General features: G+C 50.9%; 1 protein-coding gene across 5 annotated transcripts; it reads right to left on the reverse strand.

Annotated features, from left to right (window-relative positions):
- Positions 1-612: 612 nt before the first annotated feature.
- On the reverse strand, positions 613-25,703 carry LOC147354390 (sialic acid-binding Ig-like lectin 14). 5 transcript variants are annotated; one of them, XM_086353933.1, is made up of 14 exons: positions 24,694-24,781; positions 22,281-22,347; positions 16,460-16,523; positions 15,000-15,108; positions 8,976-9,080; positions 8,754-8,876; positions 6,578-6,663; positions 5,097-5,871; positions 4,618-4,998; positions 4,116-4,388; positions 3,903-3,950; positions 2,233-2,478; positions 1,995-2,130; positions 613-1,725 (listed from the first exon to the last, which is right to left on the reverse strand). In XM_086353933.1, exons 8-14 carry the CDS (start codon positions 5,131-5,133, stop codon positions 1,710-1,712), a joined length of 1,137 nt encoding a protein of 378 aa, XP_086210059.1. In that variant the 5' UTR covers positions 5,134-5,871; positions 6,578-6,663; positions 8,754-8,876; positions 8,976-9,080; positions 15,000-15,108; positions 16,460-16,523; positions 22,281-22,347; positions 24,694-24,781; the 3' UTR covers positions 613-1,709. The 5 variants fall into 5 exon arrangements, 4 of the variants coding, with proteins under 4 accessions (XP_086210059.1, XP_086210060.1, XP_086210058.1 ...); XM_086353934.1 differs by lacking the exons at positions 16,460-16,523; positions 22,281-22,347; positions 24,694-24,781 and adding exons at positions 13,856-13,995; positions 25,418-25,695; XM_086353932.1 differs by lacking the exons at positions 16,460-16,523; positions 22,281-22,347; positions 24,694-24,781 and adding an exon at positions 25,418-25,651.
- Positions 25,704-26,045: the final 342 nt, after the last annotated feature.

The following is a 26,045-nucleotide window of genomic DNA, read 5'->3' on the forward strand; positions in this document are numbered from 1 at the left end:
TAGATCTTACCTGAAACACAATTCAGGACCCATCACTCTTTCTTCATCATTAAGAAGGCTGAGTGCAGAAGAATTGATGCTTTCAAACTGTGCTGTTGGAGAAGACTGTTGAGAGTCCCTTGGACTGCAAGGAGATCAAACCAGGCAATCGTAAAGGAAATCAAGCCTGAATAGTCATTGGAAGGACTGATGCTGAAGCTCCAATACTTTGGCCACCTGATGTGAAGAGCCGACTCATTGGAACAGATCCAGATGCTGAAAAAGACCTTGATGCTGGGAAAGATAGAAGGCTGGAGGAGAAGGAGATGACAGAAGACGAGATGGTTGGATGGCATCACCGACTCAATGGACGTGAGTTTGAGCAGGCTTCAGGAGATAGTGAAGGACAGGGAAGCCCTCCTTCTGCAGTCCATGAGGTCTCACCAAGAGTCAGACACAATTGAGAGACTGAACAACAACAATCTTCACAGCCTTGTTTTCAAAGCCACAGGAAGGGCTCGAGCCACATGTGGAAACAACCTGTAATGTTACTATTCTTTAAGGGAGAAATTTCATGAAGATTTCCTAAATATGACAATAAACATATATATTTGAGACACTCCCAGGAACAGGTTGTGAGAACAAATGAATATTGGTTTTATATTTATTTGGACATATGTTTACATCTTTGTTTCTTAAAAAATAAACACCATTAAAAGAAGGAGGGATAAATTGAGAGATTGGGACTGACATATACACACAACTGTGTATAAAATAGATAACCAACAAAGACCGACTGTATAGCACAGGGAACTCTACTCGGTATCTTGTAATAACTTATAGTGGAAATTAATCTGAGAGAAATATACATATATACTGAATCACTGCTATACTGTGACACCAACACAACCTTATACATCAATTATACTTTAATTTTAAAAATCATACCCAGAACAAAGAACTCAATAAGAAAAAGATTGCCCAGTTTTTATTTTTAAATGGGCAAAAACTCAAACAGGAATTTCACAAAAGGAGATATTCAAATAGCTCAATATCACATTGCACATAAAGGAAACAAAAAGGTAAGGAGACACTGCCACAGTGGAAGGCAGGACTGAAAACTGAGCCTGCTGCGAATACAAGTGATGCTGAGGATACAGACAGCTCAGAACCCTCAAATATGATGCGGGGATGGAAATTCACTTGACCACTCAAGAGAACCCTTTGAAGGTACCTTCTAGAACTAAATATATGCCAAACTTATGACGAAGCAGTTCCATACCCACCAGGAAAACTTGCTAGCCTTCCTATTTTCATCACAACATTCATATCAACGATATGTTGAAAGAGCCAAAACATGGAAACAAATGCAATGTCATCGTATTTTAGGGTTCATACATAACTGGAGGAATAGTCATACATAAAATACCACTTTCAAGACAAAAACCGTAGCAAAACCAACAATGAGTTATTGATACAAAAACATGGATAATCTCATACTAAGTGAGGTAAGTCAGAAAGTCTCCTTTCAATGGAATTGACTCTTCCTGTTGTCACACAATCAACACAAATAAAAGCTCATGGATGCAAATAACACAGGGTTTGACTGGAGAGTTTCCAGGGAGAAGCACCCAGTGATGTCCCCACATCTGTCCTCTGGGCTCTGCATCCTCGGGTGAATCTCGTCATGACAGGGAGCGAGGCTCGGCCACACCCCTCAGCCCAGCTCCCTAGTGGCCACCACACCTGCAGAGCCAACACGGTCTCAGGTCAGAAATGCAGATGCATTTCACTCGTTCTGGGCTCTGCCTCAAGGCGGGTGGGATCTTAGTCCCCAACCTGAGATCCAACCCCTGCCCCCTGCAGGGGAAACCTGGAATCTTAGCTACAGGACCAACATGGAAGGCCCTGGAGAGTCACACAGTTTAGCTCCAGGCAGGACAGGACCGCCCAGCCCCACCGGCAACTCCAGAGCCATTCCCCGGACGTCCGCGCAGGGGGACAGGTGTGCTCACCTGGTGTAGTAGGTCCAGGTGAGGCCATAGGTGAGGAGGAAGCCAGCCCCCATGAGGGCCCCTCTGATCAGGGTGAGGACCAGGGGCCAGGAGCCCTGCTGCTCCTCAGTCTCACAGCTGCAGGGAGGGGGGCCTTCTGGGGAAGGGAGAGGGGGTGAAGCTCAGTCCCCAGACCCAGCCCTCCCAAAAGCACACACCTGCCCAGGCTGCCCACCCCCAGGACCTGTCTGCAACTCACTCTGCACAGAGAGGCTGAAGGAAACTTGCTGGGAGCCCAGAGGATTCTGCGCTCGGCAGGTGACTTCTCCTCCATCTCTGACCCCGACACGGGGTATCTCCAGGACCCCGGGGGCTGAGCGCTGGGAGGGACTCAGGGCTTTTCCCTCCCAGAGCCAGCTCAGCGTGGCAGGGGGGTTGCTGTCGGCCACACAGACCAGGCGCAGGAACTGGCCCTCCAGGATGGGCAGTGACGTGCCATTCAGATCTGGGTGAGAGATGCACCGATGAGTGGATGGAGCCAAGAGCTGTCTCACCCTCGCTCCACCCACTTCCTGATACAGAAAGACTGCCGGGTGACAAGGACCCAGGATGAGCTCACTGAGGCCGATGAGGCAACAGTCCTGGTGCTCTTTGCAGGCTCCCAGAAGAAATGGGAGCTGATCTGAGGGTGGAAGGGAGAGAAGTGGGTGGGAAGGTGACGGGAAGATGTGCCAAGAGAGAGACAGCCTGGAAGATGGGGAGAAAGGCACGTGGTCTGCATCGCGGCAGAGAGGACCCGGAGCAACAGAGACACGATAAGAGTGGGAGAGAGAAGGGAGGGGCAGATGTGCTGGAGCCCTGACAGCAGGACTGAGAGCGCTGGGCTTTGCTCCAGGGTGACGGGCAAGCAGTAGGAGCCTGTGAGAAGGGGAAGCTTCAGTGTCGGTGCGGACTCTCAGGACCCTACTGGGGCCAAGTGGGGCCCTGGACTGCACATGAGACAGGAGGCGGGGAGGCTGAGGGAGGAGGCTGATCACTGGCCCAGGCTCCAGGACAAAACTGCAGCTGGCTCTGGGGCCAAGGGCATGGAAAGGGGGAAGTGATTTGAGCAGTGAAGCTCTGCAGAAGTCCCTGAGTCATGGGTGCAGCTGGTGAGAAAGGGTGATGGGTAGAGGGCCGTCCAACCACAGCCCGGTTAAGTGGGGGACAGGGTGCAGTTGACAGGCATCAGCAAGAGGTAGTTAAACCTGCAGAACATCTCTGGATGGACAGAGTAGAGACAGGACGGGGGGATCAGGATGCGGGCACGACCACAAGCGGAGACTCGGGATGGGAGGAGTCCACCCAGGAAGGTAAAGAGAGGTTGGAATGGGGTCCAAGGTGGAGCTGTGGGCAATGGGAACAGGAGTCCCTCTGAAAGATGATGACATCAGAGCTGAAGGAGGGTTCCTGTCATAGGAGTTGATGACAGCCAGAAACATTAAAAAAAAAAAAGCAGAAGCTAGAGTAGTCCATCACAGACACTAAAAGCGGAAAGCTGGTGGCCAGGGGCTGAAGCGGGAGGGGACGGGGACACTGCACCTGGTGGGTTTGGCGTTTCGGTTCTGCCAGTCGGGAAGAGCTCTGTGGATGGGTGCACAGCACTGTCCCTGGACCTCACCCTACTGAGATCTACCCTTTAAAGTGGTCAAGATGGTAACTTTGATCATCTGTGTGTTTTCTCACAGTTAAAACTAAAATTTTAAACTAAGAAAAGGAAAGGGAGCAGGCAAAAGTAATAGTCCATGGATGCGAGACACTGGGGAGAGAGGACAGGTCCAGAGCTTGGGGGCTGAGGAGTGAATGACCGTCTCATCTCCAAGCTCTGAGCCCTGAGCTGGCAGAGACCTGCTCCCATCACAGCCCCAGAGGAGAGACCATCCTTCCTACCTGTAAAGCTTTCCTGAGATAGTCTCGTGATCACCAACTGTGGAGCATCTGGGAGGAAAATGGGAGAGGCAGGAAGCCATCAGTGCTCCACCCCAGGAGCCACCTGAGAGGATGAGCTTTATTCCCCCAATCTCAGCTGGAAAGGGATGCAGGGATGCCACCTGCCTCCTGCCAACACCACTCCCAGGGACCCCACCGCCCCTCCACACTCACAGGAGACGTTGAGCCGGACGGTTCTCTCCAGGGTCACCTGCGCTCCCTGGAGTGTCACCAGACAGGTGAGGTTGGTGCCGTGGTCCTGGGGCCTTGGGGTGAGGGTGAGCTCCGAGGAGTGGAGGGTCCCTGGGTCCATCTCGTCAAGGGTGTCTCCCGCCCAGGAGAACAGGAGAGGGTGTCGCTCATCACAAGGTAGCGACAGGCTGCAGGTCAGCTTTGTGGGGTGCCCAGACTCCAGAGGCTCCAGAAACTGGATGTCGGGTTTCTCTGCTGAGGTTGAGGAGGAGAGAGGGAGATGCCTGGCCCCCGGGGTGTGGGGACCCAGAGGGGGACCCTCAGAGGGACCAGTGCCTCATGGCCACAGCTCACTCCCAGTCCTGGGTCTCTCCTGAACCCTAAAACCCCAAGACCTGGAGCAAGGAGTGGTCCTAAATCCTGTTCCTATTCTAATAGAAAGATCCCCATGTCCCAGGGTCCTCTCCTGGGCCCCCTGTCATACCTGTCACCTGCAAATTCAGCTTCTTATCTCTGTAATTGTATTTCACATTAGGTCCTCTCTCCACTCGGAAGTAGTAGATTCCTGAGTCGCTCAGCCTGGCCTCTTTGATGCTCAGGGAGCAGTCGTTGATGCTGGGGTCCCCGACGAGGCGGAATCGGCCCCGGGCCTCTGGCTTCTGTCTTCTGTTTGGGTCGTTGGTGGCCACAGGATCACTGTGTGGGCCGTCCCCTTCCCGGAACCAATAGATGATGGGTTCCATAGAGGGATACCAGGGATACCATTGGTAGGAGAAGGAGCAGGACACGCGAAGGTACATGCAAGGCTCCACCGTCACCGATTCCTGCACTCGGAGCTCAAACCCCGGAAGCTCCTGCAGGGACCCTGGGGGACACAGAGGCTCAGCTGCAGCTCCAGCCCCTCCCCACGCGTGCCCCCCTCCCCCAGCCGTGAGCCCTGTCCCCCACCCCTCTCCCACTCACCCCCCCACAGCAGGGGCAGCAGCAGCAAGGGCACCATGTCAGCATCCGCCAGCACAGAGCCGGTTCAGGTCCCTCTGTTGGGGAGCGAAGCGCCCCGAACGTGGGGAGTGAACGAGGAAGCTCCAACAGGAAGCCAGAGGGTGACGGAGAGGTAGCTCTTAAGATCCATGGAAGGGGAAGTTAGGTACCACGTACCGAGGGTGGGGACTGTCTGAGAAATCTCGTTTCCCCATCTCTCCCATTTGCACCTTCAAACTGTGAGCCTAAAACATGAGGCTGGAGACTCCCAGGGCCCGATTGCTGCCCGCGCTTTCCCCGTGTACCGCTTTCTACACGGGGTGGGGTGGAGGGTCACCTGGCTAGCTCCCCAGGGATCAGAACCCCTGGGATGTCCAGGAGCAAATTCATGGTCAGGTGTGGAGAGGAGCCCAGGCTGAGCATCCAGGAGAGGAAGGGCTGCCCCCGACCCAGGAGAGACGCTGAGATCTCAGGGACAAGTGCATCTAGATCCCCTGAGATACGGTCCCCATCGGAGCCTGGAGCCTCCTGACCCCTTGGAGTTGGGTCCCCATCCCCATCAGTGCCCTGGTCCCAGGCAGGCTCAGATTCCAGTCCTGCTGTTGGCGGTTAAAGCCACCTGAGCACCCGGGGGTTTGGAATGCAGAAGCTGAGGGCATAGAGTGCCCGGTTGGGAACCCAGACGCCTGCCACTTCACCTGCCATGTATTCAATTTTCCCAGAGTGACTTCGCCTCTCTGTGCCTCAGTTTGCTCATCTGAAAAACAGAGAAACTAGCAGAAATGCCGATTAAATGAGTTCATGTGTGTCACGTGCTTAGGACAGAACCGGGCACTGGTACTTGTTCGTTCAACTAAGGCTTTGGGGACACAGAGCTTCTGCACGCTCCCAGGCTCTGTCTAGGCAGATAGAGAGCAGAGCAGGGCCAGCCCCACACCCCACCTCGCCTACCTTCGGGGGTTACCTGGTCATTAGCAGGGAGGGCAGAAGCATCACTAGGCTGGAAGGTCAAGACCCTGCCCTTGAGACAGACTGGGACCTAGGACCCTTTATGGCAGTGCTTGTACCTGGACAAACATCTTCCAGAGTGACAAAATACAAAGAAACTATAAGGGACTAAAAATAACTCCAGGCATCTGCAGCTGGTGCAAATCATGAGCAATAAGATACAAAAAGACCAAAACCTAACTGCCCCTTCTGCTGTGTAGGGAGCAAAAACAGGCTACTGGGCCTGATCCCTGCACCCAGCACCACAGAGGCGTGGGCAGACCACCTAAACCATGCCTCTGGCCCCACCCACTGATCCACCCTCCCTCATCCCATTTAAGGGACCAGCTCTCCCGACCTCGGAGTCTCAATAAAGCCTGCCCTGAATTTCTTCTCTGGCCTCTCATCCATTTCTTTTGATTAGAGAGCCCAAGGACGCAGTTCCATAACACTCTGTGATTACGTCATTCTCTTACCCCATGCTCTGATTCATCTGTCAGAGGCGGGAACACAGATAAGATCAGTTTTTATCCGGAAGGAAGTTACATCTAGAAGCCACAACCTGTAGAAAGAAGGACCATGATTTTGAACAGAAAAGGAAATTTTCCTGTAACCTTGTTACTGAAAACAATTTGGCCTGTCTGAGGAACAGTCAAGTGCTGGAGTTTGAAGGGAGAAAGGTTTGCTGCAGGGCCATGGAAGGAGATAGGTGGCTTCTGCTATAAAACCCCCTGAAATCCACAAAGGGTTTCAGCAAAGCATTTTTAAAGGCCAAGTGAAGGAGGGTTGCCCAGGGTGTGTGATCAACTCGTGCACAATTCTTTGATTGATTGATGGTGATCAATACTTAGGTGTCAGAAGATCTGGGGGCTACTTGCTCCCGATCTTCAAGTAGTTAATTTCTTCACTTTGGTGGCAATTTTTAGCATCTGAAAAAACTTAGGAACCCGGGAAGACACCCTGGAGGGGGAAATGGCAACCCAGTCCGGTATTGCCTGGAGAATCCCATGGACAGAGGAGCCTGGCAAGCTACAGTCCATCAGGTCGCCATGAGTCGGATGCGATGGAGTGACTTAGCACTCACGCACACACGGATGAGATCCTGCTGTCTGGATACTTCAGAGAGGGGCTAGAGCAGAGGGTGTGGGGGAGGGTCTCTCCCAGGAAGGCCCCACAGGATGCTTGCTCAGTCGCCAACATCTCTAGGGAAGGAAGAGTGTGGATTGGAAGTCTTCAGAGCTGAGTATGTGGTGAGAGCCTGCCTGAGAACAGGGCCAGCAAAGCTACAGGGTTAACAACTTTTTTTTTTCAACATATTATATATTTTCCTATGCTCTTTAAAAAAAAAAAGTCTGTTTATTTATTGGCCGTGGTGGGTCTTCGTTGCTGCACAAGGACTTCCTCTAGTTGTGGCAAGTGTGGGGCTGCTCTTCATTGTGGTGTGTGGGCTTCCCATTGCTGTGGCTTCTCTCTCGTAGTTCAGCACAGGCTCTAGAGTCGGGGCTCAGTCGTTGTGGCACACGGGCTTAGTTGCTCCTCCTCATGTGGGATCTTCCCAGACCAGAGATCGAACCCGTGTGCCTTGTGTTGCAAGGCGAATTCTTAACCACTGGACCCAGGGAAACCCACCCCCTGTTGTTTTTTTTTTAAGGAGCTTGGTGACATTGACCAAGTTCCAAAGCCCTCAGTATCTGAAGCCATTGTGTCTGTGTGTGTGCATTTAGTCACTCAGTCGTATTCGACCCTTTGGACGGTAGCCCACCAGACTCCTCTGTGCAGGGGATTTTTTAAACAAAAAACTACATATGCACGATGGACTACTACTCAGTCATGAAAAGGAAGGCGTTTGAGTCAGTTCTAATGAGGTGGATGAACCTAGGGCCTATTATACAGAGTGAAGTAAGTCAGACAGAGGAAAACAAATATCATATATTAACACATATATATGGAATCTAGAAGGATGGTACTGATGAATCTATTCCCAGGGCAGCATTGGAGATGCAGAAATAGAGAACAGATTTATGGAAACGGGCCAGGGGGAGGAAGGAGAGGGTGAGACGAATTGGAGAGAGTAGCATGGATGCATACACACTAACATATGTAAAATAGATAGCCAGTGGAAATTTGCTGTATGACTCAGGGAGCTCAAACTGGGGCTCTGTAACAACCTAGAGGAGTGGGAGGGGGTGGGAGGTGGGAGGGAGGTTCAAGAGGGAGGGGACATATGTACACCTATGGCTAACTCATGTTGATGTATGGCAGAAATGAAACCAATAATGTAAAGCAATCATCCTTTAATTAAAAATAAATAAATTTTATTTTAAATTGAGTTTTAAAAGGAAAAAAGAATATACTGCAATGGGTTGCCACTTCCTACTCCAGAGGATCTTCCTGACCCAGGGGTCAAACCTGGGTCTTCTGTGTCTCCTGCATGGCAGGTGGTGTCTTTACCTGCTGAGCCCTCAGGAAGCCCGAAGCCCGTATACTTCAGAGATCTTCAAGTTAAGTGAGTCAATACTCTGTTTTCCCGGTCAGGTCAACTGGAGCTGGAATGATCTCGCATGTGCCTAACATAACCTTGCCCCTCACCGCCAGGCCCGCGCACCCATACCTATGAGTACCAACTGCCCCACCCCTCCCCACAAGACTTGCCTTCAATTTCGCAGCTCACAACCCTTCCACGGACTTCTGGGAAACTTGCTGACATATGTTCATGTTTTTTAGCAAGTCCTTCTCTGATGCCCATTAATATACAATAAAAGTGACCAAAACCTGCTGTAGAAAGAAATAAGGACCAGTATCTTAGTCGGTTCAGGCTATCATAATGAAATACCAAATCTGGGAGGCTTAAACCAAAAGGAATTTATTTCTCACAGTCCTGGAGGCTGAAAAGTCCAAGAGCAAGGGGCTGGCTGATTCAGTTCCCTGGTGAGGCGGTGTTTCCTGGCTTGCAGACAGCCAGTCTCTCACTGTGTCTTCCTGTAGGGGATCGAGAGGGAGAACGCACAGTGTTCTTTCTATTATTTGTTGTGAAAGTATTCAGTCACTAAGTCGTGTCCGATTCTTTGCGGCGCCATGGACTGCAGCACATCAGGCCTCCCTGTTTTTCACTGTCTCCCGAAGTTTTCTCAAACTCATGTGCATTGAGTCGGTGATGCCATCCAAACATCTCATCCTCTGTCGCCCCCTTCTTCTCCTGCCCTTCATCTTTCCCAGCATCAGGGTCTTTTCCAATGAGTCAGCTCTTTATATCAGGTGGGCAAAGTATTGGAGCTTTAGCTTCAGCACCAATCTTTCCAATGAATATTCAGGGCTGATTTCCTTTAGAATTGACTGGTTTGATCTCCTTGCACTCCAAAGGACTCTCAAGAGTCTTCTCCAGCACCACAGTTGGAAAGTATCAATTCTTCAGTGCTCAGGCTTCTTCTTCTTCTTCTTCTTTTTTTTTTTTTTTTTGCAACTCTCACATCCATACTAAAAAACTATACCTTTGACTATAGGGACTTATGTCAGCAAAGTGATGTCTCTGCTTTTTAATACGATGCCTAGGTTTGTCATTGCTTTTCTTCCAAGGAGGAAACATCTTTTAACTTCATGAGGGTAGGACCTCCACGATGAAATTATGTCCTTATTGTCATAAATACTAAAACCAAATCCAGGTGCCATTTGTCGGAACATGTGCCCACTTGTCCTTCTTACACATTTCTACTTCATTCATTTACCATAACTGCCTTATCCATGTAGGGGGTTGATCAGGGAGGCCCTGAAACAACCAACAAAAATCTTACAAGCTGGAGTGTTTCTCTCTACCTGGATTTAGCAGCGGTTGATCACACCTTGAGAAAGGAGAAGAAACTGAAGCTCAAGAGCTCCTTCTGCTGGACATAGTGAACTTAGCACTTTCAACATATTTCAGAGGCTAAGTTTAGAAAGTTTCTTAGTTCCTTTTTCAAGAGGCAGTAGTCATGTATGGATGTGAGAGCTGGATCATAAAGAAGGCTGAACACTGAAGAATTGATGCTTTCCAACTGTGGTGCTGGAGAAGGCTCTTGAGGATACCTTGGGCTGCAAGGAGATCAAACCAGTCAATCCTAAAGGCAATCAATCCTGAATATTCATTGGAAGGACTAATGCTGAAGCTGAAGCTCCAATACTTTGGCCACCTGATGCAAAGAGCGGACACATTGAAAAAGACCCTGATGCTGGGAAAGATTGAAGACAGGAGGAGAAGGGGACGACAGAGAACGATATGGTTGGATGACATCACCAACTCGATGGACATGAATTTGAGCAAGTTCCAGGAGATGATGAGGGACAGGGAAGCCTGGCATGATGCAGTCCATGGGGTTACAAAAAGTCAGACATTACTGGGTGACCAAACAACAACAAAGTTTAGGAAAGCCATGTTCTCAGTTTGCAGATGGGCAAGGTCCAGCCTCCAACAAAAACAAAAAATAGTCCACACACACACACAAACAAAAATAATATACCAAGAGACTTCTTGTTTCAGTCCTAACGTTCAAATTGCTTGAAAGTTGTCACTTCTATTCTTACAATGAGAAAATGTGAAAAAACTGGGGGATCAATTACTTTTCTTAGACTGATCAGAGAACTGAGATCACAGAGCAGGGCATCATCCTAATATCTAGACACACTGGAAAATCCAGGAAGCTACAGCTGAGATCTTTCTCTTCACTTTCTGCTCAGTTTTGCTGTGAACCTAAAACTGCTCTGAAAAATTGTCCATTACAATAGCACCACTACTACAGTCTAAGGAGACAAACCAAAAATCATAACAAGACTCTGACATGACCCAGATATTGGAATTATCACACAGGGAATTTAAAATAGCCATGATTACTGCGTTAAGGGACATCTCTCGTGGCTCAGTGGTAAAGAGTCCGCCTGCCAATGCAAGAGACTCATCCCTGAGTATGGAAGAGCCTCCAGAGAAGAAAAGCCACACACTCTGGTATTCTTGCCTGGTAAATCCCATGGACAGAGAAGCCCAGCGGGCTACAATTCATGGGGTCGCAAAAGAGTTGGATATGACTTAGCAACTAAAAAACTATGTTAAAGGTTCTAAAAGAAAAAGTAGACAACGTGCAAAAACAGATGGGAACATGGCAGAGAGATGGAAGCTCTAAGACAGAATCAAAATGAAATGCTAGAAATCAAAAACACGGTAACAGAAATGAAGAACTAACTCCTCTCCTCAACACTGAGATGGGTCCAGGGAGAAAAGCCCTCAGCAACTACAGTCCTGGGCTTGAGGAAGTATTGACTTTTAAAAAATATTGAATATTCTAATTCCTGAATATGATATATCTCTTCTTTAGGGCTTCTTTAATTTCTCTCTGCAATATTTTCCAGTTTTCAGTGTAGAGGTCTTGAAACTATTTTACTAGTTTTACTTTTAGAAACATGGAGTTTTATTGGGTTATTTTTAAAAGCATGGTTCTTTAAATTTAATTTTCTGCTATGGCTAATATGGACCCACAAGTTATTTCTGTATGCTGATTTTGGATAAGCTACTCTGTTAAATTACATACTAATCCCAATAGTTTGCTTGTATATTTTGTTTTCTCCGTATACTATCTCACCATTGGAAACAATGAGGTTTTACTTCTCCCTTTCCAATCACTATGCCTTTTATTCTTTTCATCTTTCCCTGCACCCTCTAGTAATTTCATTACAATGTTGAGTCAAAGTGGTTGGGAAGGATATCCTTGTCTTTTCCTTGACCTCAGGTGGAAGTATTCAGTATTTCACTATTTAGTATAACTGAAAGCCCATGCTACATAAGTACAGTGAATCCAGGGCTATTCACCAAAAAAAAAAAAAAAAATCTAGATCATAAATTGTATTGAGTTTACATACAGGATTTTCTTAACATTTATTTATTTATTTGGCCGCGTCAGTTGCGACACTTGGGTAATGCAGGAATTTTCCTTGTGGCATGTGGACTTAGTTGCCCTGCAGCATGTGGGATCTTAACTCTTCAACCAGGGATTGAAGTTCCCCGATCAGGGATAGAACTCGAGTTCCCTGAATTGCAAGGCAGAGTCTTAACCCCTGGACACCAGGGAAGTCCCTTTGTTGTTGTTGTTCAGTCACTAAGTCGTGTCCGACTCTGTGACCCCATGGACTGCAGCAAGCCAGGTTCTCCTGTGCCTTAGTATCTCCTGGAGTTTGCTCAAACTCATGTCCATTGAGTCGGTGAGGCCATCCAACCATCTCATCCTCTGTTGCCCCCTTGTCCTGCCCTCAATTTTTCTCAGCATGAGGGTCTTTTCTGGTGATTTGGCTCTTCGCATCAGGTCGCCAAAGTATTGGAGCTTCAGCATCAGTCCTTCCAATGAATATTCAGGGTTGACATATGCTTTTAAAACATTTTAAATTTATCTGTCACAGTTTAATATCTGGACACATCTCACAACACTCTGAATGGCTAACTTCTCTTGAAAATGTTGACTCTCTGGCATTCCCACGTGGCAGACATCAGCTGGGCTGAGAAAGGGCTGTCCGCCTTTATTTTGCCATATTCTCCCAGCAAGTGCTATGGTCTCCCCTGCTGAGGCCAAAGTTCAGGTACCATTTGTTGGTACACTTGCCCTGTTGTTCTTCCTACCCCAGGCCTCCTGCAGTCATTTTTATATCTGCTTTGCTACCCTGGGGACTTAATTTTTCATCTCCTGGAAAAATAGATACACTGACTCATCTAACAATGGCACCCCAGTCCAGTACTCTTGCCTGGAAAATCCCATGGACGGAGGAGCCTGGTAGGCTGCAGTCCATGGGGTAGCAAAGAGTCGGACACGACTGCGCTACTTCATTTTCACTTTTCACTTTCATGCATTGGAGAAGGAAATGGCAACCCACTCCAGTGTTCTTGCCTGGAGAATCCCAGGGACGGTGAAGCCTGGTGGGCTGCCGTCTATGGGGTCGCACAGAGTCGGACACGACTGAAGCGACTTAGCAGCAGCAGTAGCAGCATCTAATAAAAATCCCTCCAGCCAGCGGCTTACTTTCTAACTTCCTTTCTCAGGAGGGAATTTGCTCGAGCTGAGGCACGAAGACAAAGTCAAAGACTGCCTCCTGCTGGACGATGTGCACTCAGCAAACTGGACTGGTAAATTCAAGGAGACCAAGATCCCCAGTTTCTTCCAACACATTTAAAAAAAAAAAAAAATTATTTATTTGGCTGCTCCAGGTCTTAGCCGCTGCGCTTGGGATCTTTAGTTGTGCATGTGGGATCTACTTCCCTGACCAGGGATTGAACCTGGGCCCCTGGCATTGGGACCACGGAGTCTTAGCCACTGGACCACCAGGGAAGTCCCTCAACACATTTTTGAAAAATAAAATTTTATAGAAATGTATTTTATTGAATTGTAGTTGATTTACAATACTGTGTTAATTTCTATTGTACAGCAAAGTGATTCAGATACATATATATATATATGGTTCCTATTCTTTTCTATTCCGGTTTATCACAGGATACTGCATATCGTTCCCAGTGCTATACAGTACAAGGCTGCCATTCATCTATCCCATATGCACAGTAGTTTGCATCTGCTAATCCCAAACTCCCCATTCATCCCTCCCTCACCCTCCCTCCACATTTTACAAATAATAAAATACAAAAGGAATGTAGCATGAAACAAATTGTAGAGTATTTTAATTGATTAACCTTTTCAAGCAAAAGATGGTAGACTTTTGCGGCTTTGCACTTATTGGAAATTAAAGAAAATTACCTTTTTAGATATAAGCAATGATGCAGCCCACTCCAGCATTCTTGCCTGGGCAAGGCATTCTTGCCTGGAAATCCCACGGACAGAGGAGCCTGGTGGGCTACCATCCATGGGGTTGCAAAGAGTCAGACCTGACTTAGCGACTAAACAACAATAAAAAAACAAAACGGCAAGACAACAAAATCAAAACAGAACTAGAAATGCTCGGGGAAAAAATAACGACAATTAAAAATGAAACGTACTTACGAGCATAAAATACAGTACTTGGCACAGAGAAAATGATGTGGCATAGACTCCAAGGTCTGTACAATCACACAGTGTGCAGAAGAAAGAACCAAGCATGAAAGTGGTAAGAGAGAAGGGGATAGCTCTGGAGGAACCTAATTACTCAGAGAATTCTTTGCTCAGTTCATTGCTAAAAACTAGAAAGTTGGGGATAAATGGATGATCTTTTAGGGCCATGTAAATTTCAAAAATATTCTCAAGAAGAGATAAAGGTGTTAAATAGATTGTGCTCAGTCACTCAGTTGTGTCCAACTCTTTGCAACCCCATGGACTATAGACTGCCAGGCTCCTCTGTCCGTGGGATTATCCAGGCAAGAATACTGGAGTGGGTGCCCATTTCCTTCTCCAGGGATTAAATAGATGAGTAACTATACAATAAGCTGACAGAATCATATCAAATTATTTCAAACTGTCCACAAACGATGCCGATTCAATGTAAACTAAAGATAAAAATTAAAAGTTGGGGTGGGGTTGGGAGCGAGGTTCAAGAGGGAAGGGGCATACGTATACTTATGGCTGATTCTTGTTGATATTTGGCAGAAAACAACAAAATTCTGTAAAGCAATTATCTTCAATTAAAATAAATACATAAAATCAGAAAAGTTGGGGTGGGATGGGAGGGAGGTTCAAGAGGGAGGGAACATACGTATACTTACGGCTGATTCATGTTGTTGTATGGCAGAAACCAACAGAACATTCTAAAGCAATTATCCTCCAATTCAAAATAAATTTTAAAAAAGAATGAAAAGTTGGGGACATCCCTCATGGTCCAGTGGTGAAGGTCTGCCCTGTGTGCCCACCACCAAACTGGGAATGAATGGTGGTTGAGATAGGGAACAAGTTATACTCAAGAGAAACTAACCAAGGGAATTTACTGGTGGTCCAGTGGTTAGAACTCTGAGCTTCCATGTTGGGGGGCTCGGGTTCAATCTCTGGTCAGGGAGTAAGCTTCTGTGTGTCATGTTGTATGGCTGCAAAAAAACAAGAAAGGGGAAAGAATCAAATAAGTAAACACATTATGGATAATGGAGAACTGGTTTCCCTTTCTCAGAGAAGGGATTTACACATATGGGAAGGCAGAAGACCAGAATGACCCAACTGGTATTGGGTTGGATCTAGAGATAAAGGAGTGAACTCACGAATTTCAATGTGTTTTATGAATGGATTAATGAATGTGTACAGACGAGAGACTATTTCCAACTAAGTCAGAAACTAGACAATTAGCTCACTATCACAATTAATGGGCTTCCCTGGTAGCTCAGCTGGTAAAGAATCCGCCTGCAATGCAGGACACCCCAGTTCCATTTCTGGGTCAGGAAGAGCCTCTGGAGAAGGGTTAGGTTACCCACTCTAGTATTCTTGGGCTCCCCTGGTGGCTCAGATGGTAAAGAATCTGCCTGCAATGCAGGGGACCTGGGTCCAATCCCAGAGTTGGGAAGATCCCCTGGAGGAGGGCATGGCAACTCCCCACCCCCAGTATTTTTGCCTGGGGAATCCCATGGACAGAGGAGCCTGGCGGGGTACAGTCCATGGGGTCACAAAGAGTCAGACACGACTGAGTGACTAAGCAAGCAATCACAATTACTGTTTAACATTCTCACTGTGGGATTCTTGGTTGTGAAGGAAACCAATTTGGGTTAACTTAAGCAAAAAGGGAGTTCATTCATAGGACACTGGGCAGCTGACAGAGAGGATGAGAAAGCTGAACTTCCAAGTTTAGAAAATGGGTCAAAACCCAAGGAAACAATGGGAGGAGAATCATAGCCAAGTTTGCCAAGGGACAGCCTGGTTCAGTGCCAAGGCCATCAAAGGGTGCACAGGACCCTTCCTGATGTCTTTGTTGTTGTTTAGTCAGTAAGTCATGTCTGACTCTTTTGCAGCCCTACGGACTGTAGCCCGCCAGGTTCCTCTGTCAATGGGATTTTCCAGGCAAGAATACTGGAGTGGGTTGCCATTTCCTACTCCAGGAGATCTTTCCAACCCAGGGATTAAACTTGTGTCTCCTGCATTGGCAGGTGGATTCTTTACCACTGAGCCACTTGGGAAACCTCCTGAGGTCTTTAGAGTCTCAGTACAGACATATGCACAATAGTCACTCAGTTTCAGGAAAAGCAAGTATCTAGCCTTTAAGTCCTTGGTGGTAGGAAGTAGAAGCTTACACAATGATGGAATTCCCAAACAGAGAAGTATTGTTCAGTTTTTCGGTGGAAACATTGTTTTGAGAATGCTCAGTTCAGTCGCTCAGTTGTGTCCAACTCTTTGCAACCCCATGGACTGCAACACGCCAGGCTTCCCTGTCCACCACCAACTCCCGTAGCTTACTCAAACTATGTCCATTGAGTCGGTGATGCCATCCAACCATCTCATCCTCCTCTGAGAGTGCTGGCTAAATACAATTACAAAACAGAACCAAATAAGAGGAATAAATATTGGGAGGATGTATCCTTATCATCTGCAGTTATTACGAGTATATACCTGGGACGTCCAAAAAGTAACTGGAAATCTATTAGAAACAATACGATAACTCATTAAGGTGTCATGTTATACCACAGTTTTTCCACTTTAACACTATCGGTATTTGGAACTGGGCAATCCTTGTTCTGGGGCAGAGGGAAGATGTCCTATAGGATATTTTGCAGCATCTCCATCCTCCATTCACTGCATACCAGTAGCATCCCCCTCCCTGACTCAGCTGGGACAAACAAAAACGTCTCCAGCCTGTGCCAAGTGTCCCCTGGAGGGAGAACAAAATCACTCCCATTAGCAGCAGATTAATTCATTTGTCAAATTCGATCACTTTCTTCCATTAAAAAATAGTGGAAAATTATTTTTGTTCCACCTGGAATGACATTGTGTGTGGTGTGAGACAGGGATCTAATTTTACTTGTTGCTTCTTCATCAGATCTTAACTAGTGTGTATAACTTATAGTATGCCAACTCAAAGAACTTGATAATGAGTTCTATTTTTCTGTAAATTCTCTTGGGCTTTCTCAGTAGGGGACCTTATCATCTGCAGATGATGACACTTTTGTCTTTTCATTTCTCACATTTACACTGCTTGTTTCAATTTCCTGTCTAGCTGCTTTTCCTGGCACTTCAGGAGCAATTATCATCATGTTAATAGTGAAACTCTGCCTCACTATTAACGATAGCCAACATGTGGAAACAATCAAAGTGTTCATCAACAGATAAATAGATAAAGAAGATGTGGTGTATATACACAATGGAATACTGCTGCTGCTTGGTCGATTCAGTCACGTCAGACTCTGTGCGACTCTATGGACCGTAGCCCGCCAGGCTTGTCTGACCATGGAATTCTCCAGGCAAGAATACTGGAGTGGGTTGCCATTTGCTCCTCCAGGGGATCTTCCCAAGCCAGGGATCGAACCCAGGTCTCCTGCATTGCAGGCAGGTTCTTTACCACCGAGTCACCAGGGAAGCCCAATGGAATACTACTCAGTCATTAAAAAAAAGATGAAATGATGCCATTTGCAGCAACATGGTGGAGAAGGCAATGGCACCCCACTCCAGTACTCTTGCCTGGAAAATCCCATGGATGGAGGAGCCTGGTAGGCTTCAGTCCATGGGGTCCCAAAGAGTCAGACACGACTGAGTGACTTCACTTTCACTTTTCACTTTCATGCATTGGAGAAGGAAATGGCAACCCACTCCAGTGTTCTTGCCTGGAGAATCCCAGGGACAGGGGAGCCTGGTGGGCTGCCATCTATGGGGTCGCACAGAGTCGGACACGATTGAAGCGACTTAGCAGCAGCAGCAGCAGCAGGGATGGACCTAGAGATTATCATACTAAGCGAAGTCAGTCAGACAGAGAAAGACAAATATCACATGATACCACTTACATGCGGAATCTAAAAAAAGTCATACAAATGAACTTATTTAAAAATGAGAAACAGACCCACAGACAGAAAACAAGCTTATGATTACCAAAGGGGAAGGGGGTGGGGATAAATCAGGGCGTTGGAATTAACACATACACACTACCATGTATAAAACAACAAACAACAAAGACCTTCTACATGGCACAGGGAACTGTAGTCAATATTTTGTAATAATCTATAAGGGAAAAGATATAATTGAATCGCTGTACACCTGAAACTAACAAAGCACAAATCAACATTTCAATAAAAGTTTTAAAAATATTTTAAAAGATGAAAAAATCTTAGATTCTAGTCATCTCTGCTAGGGGATCACAGATGAATGATTGTTCTGATCGGCCCGTATTGGGTCACTTGTCCAGGGGGGAAGGAGGAAGGGCATTTTACTAGAACATTTTTGTTAGAGTCACCTGGAATGGGTTTCTCATGGGAAAGACAGACTCTATCACCAGAAGAAGGAGAAGTGGATGGCTGATGAGCTTGAAAAAACGGTATCCACTCCCACTCCACTCTCCATGAACCTCAGAACCATCCTCTCTCCCATTTGCTGAGATGTAAAGAATGGAATAGATGAAGGCCCTTCACCATTCAGACGACTAGAAGGCATGGCCGTAAGGGAGAGAAATAGGCCATGGAGAAACCCTCCCTTAAAACCACACCAACTCTCCACCCAGGAAAGAGTTAATAGTGGGAATAAGATTTGTCATCTTCTGGGGCTTCTCAGGTGGTCCAGTGTTTGAGAATCCACCTGCCAATGCAGGAGATAGGGGTGTGAGCCTTGGTCTAGGAAGATTCCACGTGCCACGAGGCAACTGGACCTGCAAGCCACAACTGCTGAGCTTACACACCCATGCTTGGCAACAAAAGAAGCCACCGCAATGAGAAACCTGCACAGTGTAACTAGAGAAAGTCCCATGCAGCAACAAAGACCCAGTACAGCCAAAAGTAAAACATACATTGAAAAATTGTTGTCATCTTCTTCCCACCACCAGCCTACACTCACAGAAAAGGTGGCCCCCTCCCCAGTTCCTAAATCCACTGGGGTAAGTTGCCATTTGGGACTACGTAACAGCATGATGGGAGCACCTGTTGCATTTGGATCATCTGATATTAATATTTTGGGTGATCTGCCGTCTGAGGATTATCGCACCTGTGGGGATTAAGTGGTGCTGTGGGGCACTGTCTTGAATTTGGAAGCATTCTCTGATGGTGCTATAGGATTATATCAGGTTTGGGGTTGATCCCTCCCATGGAAGGATTCTCTGCTACTTCGAAGTTCTTCATAACCTTCGTGTCCCTGTTTCTACAGCATTAATAAGTGAGTCCTTGATTCAGACCTACTTCAGAGCAGGTTGAAGTGTCTTCCTGGCTCAAAGTTTCTGTTCCAGGGAATTGTGGAAGGCCTCGTGAAGGGCGGGGAGTTTTTATTTTCCATTGGCATGCTGTTCTAAAGGGATAATAGGAAAGGTGGAACTTCTGTCTCCGGAGTTGATGGGAATGGTGGTCGCCCTGTATTGTAGTGGGATAGGAATTACGGATATTGGGTATCAGGGACTGACAAGAACTGTGGTTCTGTGTGTCAATGGCAGACGGGAGTGGTGGACCCTGAGTCTCAGGGGCTGATGGGAACGAATGGTGGATCCCGAGTCTCAGGGGCTGATGGGAATGAACAGTGGATCTTGAGTGTTAGAGATGTGTGGAAATGGAAATATTTCAGTATTAGGTGTCAAGGGAGTTATGAACTCTGTATACCAAAGAACGATGGAAACAGTGCTTCCTATGAGTCACTAACAAATGGTGACAGAGGCCTTATGCTTCAGGAACTAACGGGAATTAAGTTCTTTTATCCCAGAATTTAGGCAAGTCTCAGCCTAACCCATAAACCACTTGTTATTCACCCATCTCTCCATTCATTCATTTGGCATACGTTTTCCGGAGCCCTTCCTCTGAGCCACACCCTATGCTGAGTGATACTGAGGACATCGAGATGACTCAGACCTCCACAGTGCCTTCAGTGAACTCTCAGAGACAGACCCAGACAGCGAGAATCACCAAACAAGGGAATCAGGGCAAGTGCAAGAAGACGGCAGGGTGGTGTAGTTTATGTCCCGAAATGAACGCAGGGCATCTGCAGATGAGACCAGACTGACAGTCATTCTGGATGCCAAGTCAAGGTGTAGGGTCTGACAAAAGATCCTTTTATCAAGTGTGAATCTGTGTGCATGACAAGTCTAACCCATGCTGGACAGCAACCCCGGGCAAGTTGGACATTTTCACAGAGGCAGCCGGTCTCCAAAGAAAGGGCATAGCACGAGACCCAGAGAGGCCTGGGTTCGAATCCCGGCTCTGCTATTCACTTGTAAGCATGGGAAACTCACTATTCAGAATCTCAGTTCTCTCATCCTTACACGGAGATAAAACAATTCTTAAAAATAAGACTGCTGCTGGGAAGTCCCTGGTGGTCCAGTGGTTAAGACTCCATGCTTCCAATGCAGGGGGCATGGACTTGATCCCTGGGGAGGGAACTAAGATCCCACAAGTAGCAGGGTGTGGCCAAAAAACCCAAAAATGTTGACTGAGATAATGTATAACAAATACTCAGCCCAGAGACTGTCCTTAAGTAGACATTTGAGAAAGGACTGCCATTTGTTATTATTCCTATCATTAGTAATTAGTGACAAAATTTAAAGAACCTAGAAGTATTTATCAAATATCTGGGTCCAGAGGCTTCAGAGCATTGGAAGAAATTAGTTTTTTAAAAAACAGTAATTTGCATATTCCTAAGCATTAGTTTATGTGCAAAACCCCTCCTAGTTGATAACAAGTATGGATGAATAAGGGTTTCCCAAGTGACAGTAGTGGTAAAGAACCCGCCTGCCAATGAAAGAGACATAAGAGACGCTGGTTTGATCCCTGGGTCAGGAAGATCCCCTGGAGGAGGGAATGGCCAACCACTCCAGTATTCTTGCCTGGAGAATCCCATGGACAGAGGAGCCTGTTGGGCTACAGTCCATGGGGTCACAAAGAGTTGGACACAATTGAAGAGACTTAGCACACACACATGGATGGATAACACAGGATATAGTGTTAAAAAAAAAAAAAAAGCAAAGCATAGAATAATATGATCCCACCTGGGGACGAAACAGAGGGGGTTAGTATAATACATGTGTGAAAGTGAAAGGCGCTCAGTCCTGTGGGACTCTTTGCAACCTCATGGCCTACACAGTCCATGGAATTCTCTAGGCCAGAATACTGGAGTGGGTACCCTTTCCCTTCTCCAGGGGATCTTCCTAACCCAGGGATCTAACCCAGGCCTCCCGCATTGCAGGCAAATTCTTTACCAGCTGAGCCATAAGGGAAGCCCAGTATACAAGTACAAAAGGATATAATTCTTCTGGAAAGATTCATAAGAAACTGGTAAGCATGAGCTGTCCCCAGAGAGGAGTGGGTGGCCAGGGACAGGGCGGGAGGAGACAGCATTTTTCACTGTTGGAACCCCAGGACCCTACACTCACCACTGCCTCAATGTGTCCCCAATATGTCCTCTGGCCCCTAATGTCCACTAGGTCCCACTTGGCACACAGCACCTGCCCTCTTCTGCACCCCCTTCTCCCTCTGGTTCCCCATCCAGAACAACTCCTGTCCCCCGCAGTCTCAGGGCCACACTCCTGGTTGTTATATCTTCCTGACCTCTGCCATCCTCATGCTCCTCCTCACATTCTCTGTCCCGCCCCCTCCTCTGGGTCCCCAGGGTCCCAGCCTCGAATCAGGCAACCGCCTCACCAGCCTCCATCAGTCTCTTCCCCCCAACTCATCCCCCACAGGCCCCAGAGGGATCACTCTGACACCCCAAATCTGACCCTGCCCCTCTCTTTGCTCCCAGACACCCACATGGGAAAGTTCCCCGCCCCCGGCCAGCCAAGCGCTGGGCACCTGGCCCCGCCCACCACCTCAGCCTCCTCTTGCAGGCTCCTGAGTTCCCATCAGACTTGACCGCCTGCCCTTCTCCCAAAATCTCCCCCCTGGTTTCCTCTGGGCCTCTGCTTCAGCTGTGCCCTCCGCCTGCAACGCCCTTACGGCCGCCTCTCTCTCTCTCTCTCTCTCACAATTCAGATCTAACTTCTCCTAGTTCTTGGAGGTCACAACCACCGCCTTATCTGGAGGCCCTTTCGGCTATCGCCAGCTGAAAGGATTCCTGCCCCCTACCGCGGGCTCCCACAAGCCGCTGGACCCTCCCTTCGTCATACCCCGATCGCCCAGGATTGGAACTGTCTGCGTCTGGGTCTGTCTCCTCCATCAGACTGTGAGCTCGGTCTGCAAGGGCAGATCTGGGTCTGATTCACCTTTCTGTCCCCCAGTGGGTGGGCGGGTGGAGGGACCGAAGCGGAGGGAGGGGAAGGAGGCTGGGAGAGCAGAAAGGGGGAGACAGAGCGAGGAGAGGAGAAGACCCTGATTGGGGTGGAGGGGGTGGGCGTGATGTAAGGAGAAAGAGAGACGCGGAGACGGAGACACGGGGGCGGGGGGTGGGGTGGGGGGAGCACAGGGCCAGGAGGAGGCCGGCAGAGTGAAGGAAAGGGAGGAGAGGTGGAGGGTACGAAAGAAAGCGGAGAGTAGAGAACTGGCCCCGGCCGAGGGAGGAGGGAGGGAGGAGCGGGAGCGCCGCCGGCTCACCCTACCGCCTCCCGGCCCCTTTTGTCCCTTCCCTCCTCCCTGCGTCACGCTCCCCGGCCCGGCCTCCCCGCCCCGCTCCCTCCTCCCCGGGGCTGGATGGAATTTTTTCCCCTGGACCGGGGCCAGCTCCGGGGCAGGGGCGGGGCGGGGGGGGTGGGGGGGCGGTGGCGGTGGTGGAAGCCAGGCCGGACTGGGCCGGGCGGTGGGGAGGGGCCGGGGCGGGGGCCCCCTGGGGAGGGGGCTGGTCCGCCGGGGTCCCGGGCTGGGGAGCCGGGCCCGCAGAACCGGGAGGAGGCCCAGGCCGGAGGGAGTCGAGGAGGAGGGAAGGAGGATGGCGGGGACGCCGGGAGGAAGGGGAGAGGCCGTCGGGCGGCGGAGGCGGGGAGAGGATGGAGAGCTGGCGGCGGCGGCGGCAGCAGCGGGGCCCGGCTCAGCCCGGCCCCGGGGGGCTGCCCGCCGAGACCCTTCCCCCGACGCGGGAGCGGTGGAGCCGTGAGTCTACGGAGAGGCAGGGGCGTAGGACCCGGGGCCCGAACTCCAGGGTCCCTGGATTTCTGGGTTCCTGGAGGAGGAGGAGGGGGCCGGGGACCCAGAGTCCCGAATCCTTGGAGCTGGGCACTGGGGGGGCCTGGATTCCGGGGTTCAGGAGGAGGAGCGGGCCAGGAGCACCTCCTGGATTCCACTGGGAGGGGAGAGATGGGGCTGGGGTAGCTAGAGAGGCTTGGAGCCTGAGGAGACGCGCGAGGGATGCCCTCCCGCGCCCTCAGGGGAGCTCAAGGGAGAGGCTGGCTCTGGAGGTGCCTCTGGCCGAGGAAGGGTTAACGTCTGGCTGGAGGGACGGGGGAGGGGCAGGGAAGGGGCTGCGGGGCTCTAAGGGGTCAAGGGTGAGCCGAGCCAGTGGGAGGGGGCTGCCGAGGAGGGGGAGGTTGTCTGGGCTGCCAGACAGGCCAGGGTCAGCGGCGGGGGCAGGGGATGTCTGGCGCAGGAGAGGCCCAGCGTCCAGGCTCCCTTGGGGACCAGGATTCCAGTCCCCGGCCCGCTCCTCCCTCAGACCTGGGCGTCCGCGACCCGGCCCCTCCCGCAGAATTCCAGCGTCCGAACCCCAGCCCCCTTTTCTTAGCCCCGGACCGTGGAGTCTGGGCCTCCAGCCTCTTCTTCCCTCAGCCCTTGGCGGGGAGGAAGGGGGGGCCGGGTCCACATTCCAGCCCCCTGATTCTCCACGAAATCCCAGGGTTCGGGCCCCCAGACCCTTTCTCTCCCGAACCCAGGCGTCCCCACCTCCTCTTCTTTGGCCCCAGCTGGAGACCAGCCCTCTGGGGGTTAAGGGGGCGGGGCCACTGGTTGCCATGGTGCCAGACTGTTTGGGTCTGCTCTCTGACCCTTGGGGGCTCCCCAGGGTTTGCGGAGAGGGGGAGGGGGGCCCAGACCTGGGCGAAGTCCTGCGCCAACCCTTTCCCCGGGTCGGGCCTGCGGGCCCGGGGAGTCCGCGTCTCCACCGAGGTCCGGTGCGGTGACCTCGAGCGGGTCCTGACCCCCGCCCCCCCGCCCTCCGCTCTCTGCGGGCCTCAGTTTCCCCAGGAGAGACGTGCCGGAGCCGCGGGGCGATGCTGCGGCCCCGCGAACCCTGAGGACGCTCGGCTTCCCTCGGCTCGCACCCCCTCCCCAGGCCCCCGGCAGCCCCGGGGCATGCTGGGAGCCCGGGCCTGGGCTCCGGGCCAGGTTGGGGGGGCCGGGGGGGCGGGGGCCGCCTCCTCCCTTCCCCTTCCTCCCCACCTTGGCCCGGCTCGCGCCCCCGCCGGAGGGTCGGGGAGGCCGGGAAGGAGGGAAGCGGGATGCGAGCGGGGTCCGCGGACCCGTCCCTGGGCCCCCCCCTCCGCCCTTCCCCCCGGCCTCCCCCGCCCCTCCGCGCCTCCCCGCCTCCCCAGCAGGTCGCTACCCCGGCCCTGGGCCCCTGCGCGAACCACCCCCACCCCACCCCCAGCTCCAGACCTGGCTCCGAGCTGCGGCGAGGGGGAGGGAGAGAAGGAAGGAGAAAGGGGGGGGGGGGGGAGGGAGGCGAGAGACCCGGGAGGGAGAGAAGGAGAAAGAGAGAGAGAGGCAAGGAGGGAGACGGAGGGGGAGAAGGAGGCCGGGAGATGGAGAGAAGAGGGAGGGAGGCAGGCAGGGGGAAAAAGGTGGGGGTGGGGGGTGGGGAGGAGAGTGAGACAGGGAAATCGAGGGAGAGACGGGAGGAGAGGGACAAAGACAGAGGGAGGGGGGCGGAGCAGGGGAGGGGGCAAGACCGGAGGGAAAGGGAAAGAAGCAGAAAGGAGGAGAGGAGAGACAGCAAGACGGGGGAGGGCGGAGAGACATGGCCTGAGAAAGGCCCCTGCGAGCGGGGGACGGCCGCGCGCGGGGGGAGGCGCGGATAGGCAGCGCAGAGCCGGTGAGGAGCACACGGAAGCTGCAGGAGATGGGGACCAGGTGAGGCCGAGAGCGAGCGGGCCGGACCGGGAGAGAGGACCGGGAAGATGGAGCTGGAGCGGGAGACGGCGGGAGCGAGACCGCCGGAGCCCTGGACCGAGGCGGAGGTTCTCAGGTGCACAGACTCAGCCCCGGGCTGGGGAGGGCGGGCGCTGGGCCCTCTTGCCTGGAAGGCCTGGCCCCTCCCACTCCTGCCCCCGCCACCCCACCCCACCCCAGCCTACGGCTTGCTGGGGCTCAGCCTTCCCACCTGCGAAATGGGGGTGCCGATGGCACCTCGCGCTCCGCCGGAGAGATGACACAGGCCTGGGGCGGCATCCGCAGATGTCAGTATGGTACTTGATGAGAGGCCAAAAGCAGGGGTGTGAGAGGAGCAGATACCCAGACAGGCTTTAACGGGTTTATAGCCCCTGGGCGGCCTCCGCCCCGCTCCTGGATTTCCGATTATCTGACAGGTAGGGTCAGGGAGGGAGCTGGCCCAAGTGGCCAAACTCTGAAACTGGTGAGGTTCCCTCGGCCCTGGGATCCAGGAAGCCGGGCTGCGTCTTCTCCAGAGGAGGCAGGCCTGGCTGGATTCCCAGGACTGAGGGAGGGGCCAGGGGCCTGGGGACTCGGACTTTTGAATCTCAGGAAGCACTGGGGGCTAGAGGGCCTGGATTCCGGGGACCTTCGGGGAGGAAGGGACCGAGAGACTGACTCCTGGGTTCCTTGGGGAGGAGGGGGCCGGGGGCCCGGATTCCTGGGTCCTGGCACCCACCCGTAGAACCGACCTTGCGGGGCCTTCGCCGCACACAAGCTCGTGTCTGTGGGTCCGTGTCGGGGGCTCACCATCGCGGCTGGGGCCTCCCCCGGCCCTCCCCGCCCTCCCTGGCCCTGTC

The sequence above is a fragment of the Bos grunniens genome, chromosome 18 (assembly GCF_055505025.1).
Source record: "Bos grunniens cultivar Pamir isolate PY7600 chromosome 18, Bosgru_T2T1.0, whole genome shotgun sequence".
NCBI classification, from domain to species: Eukaryota; Metazoa; Chordata; class Mammalia; order Artiodactyla; family Bovidae; genus Bos; species Bos grunniens.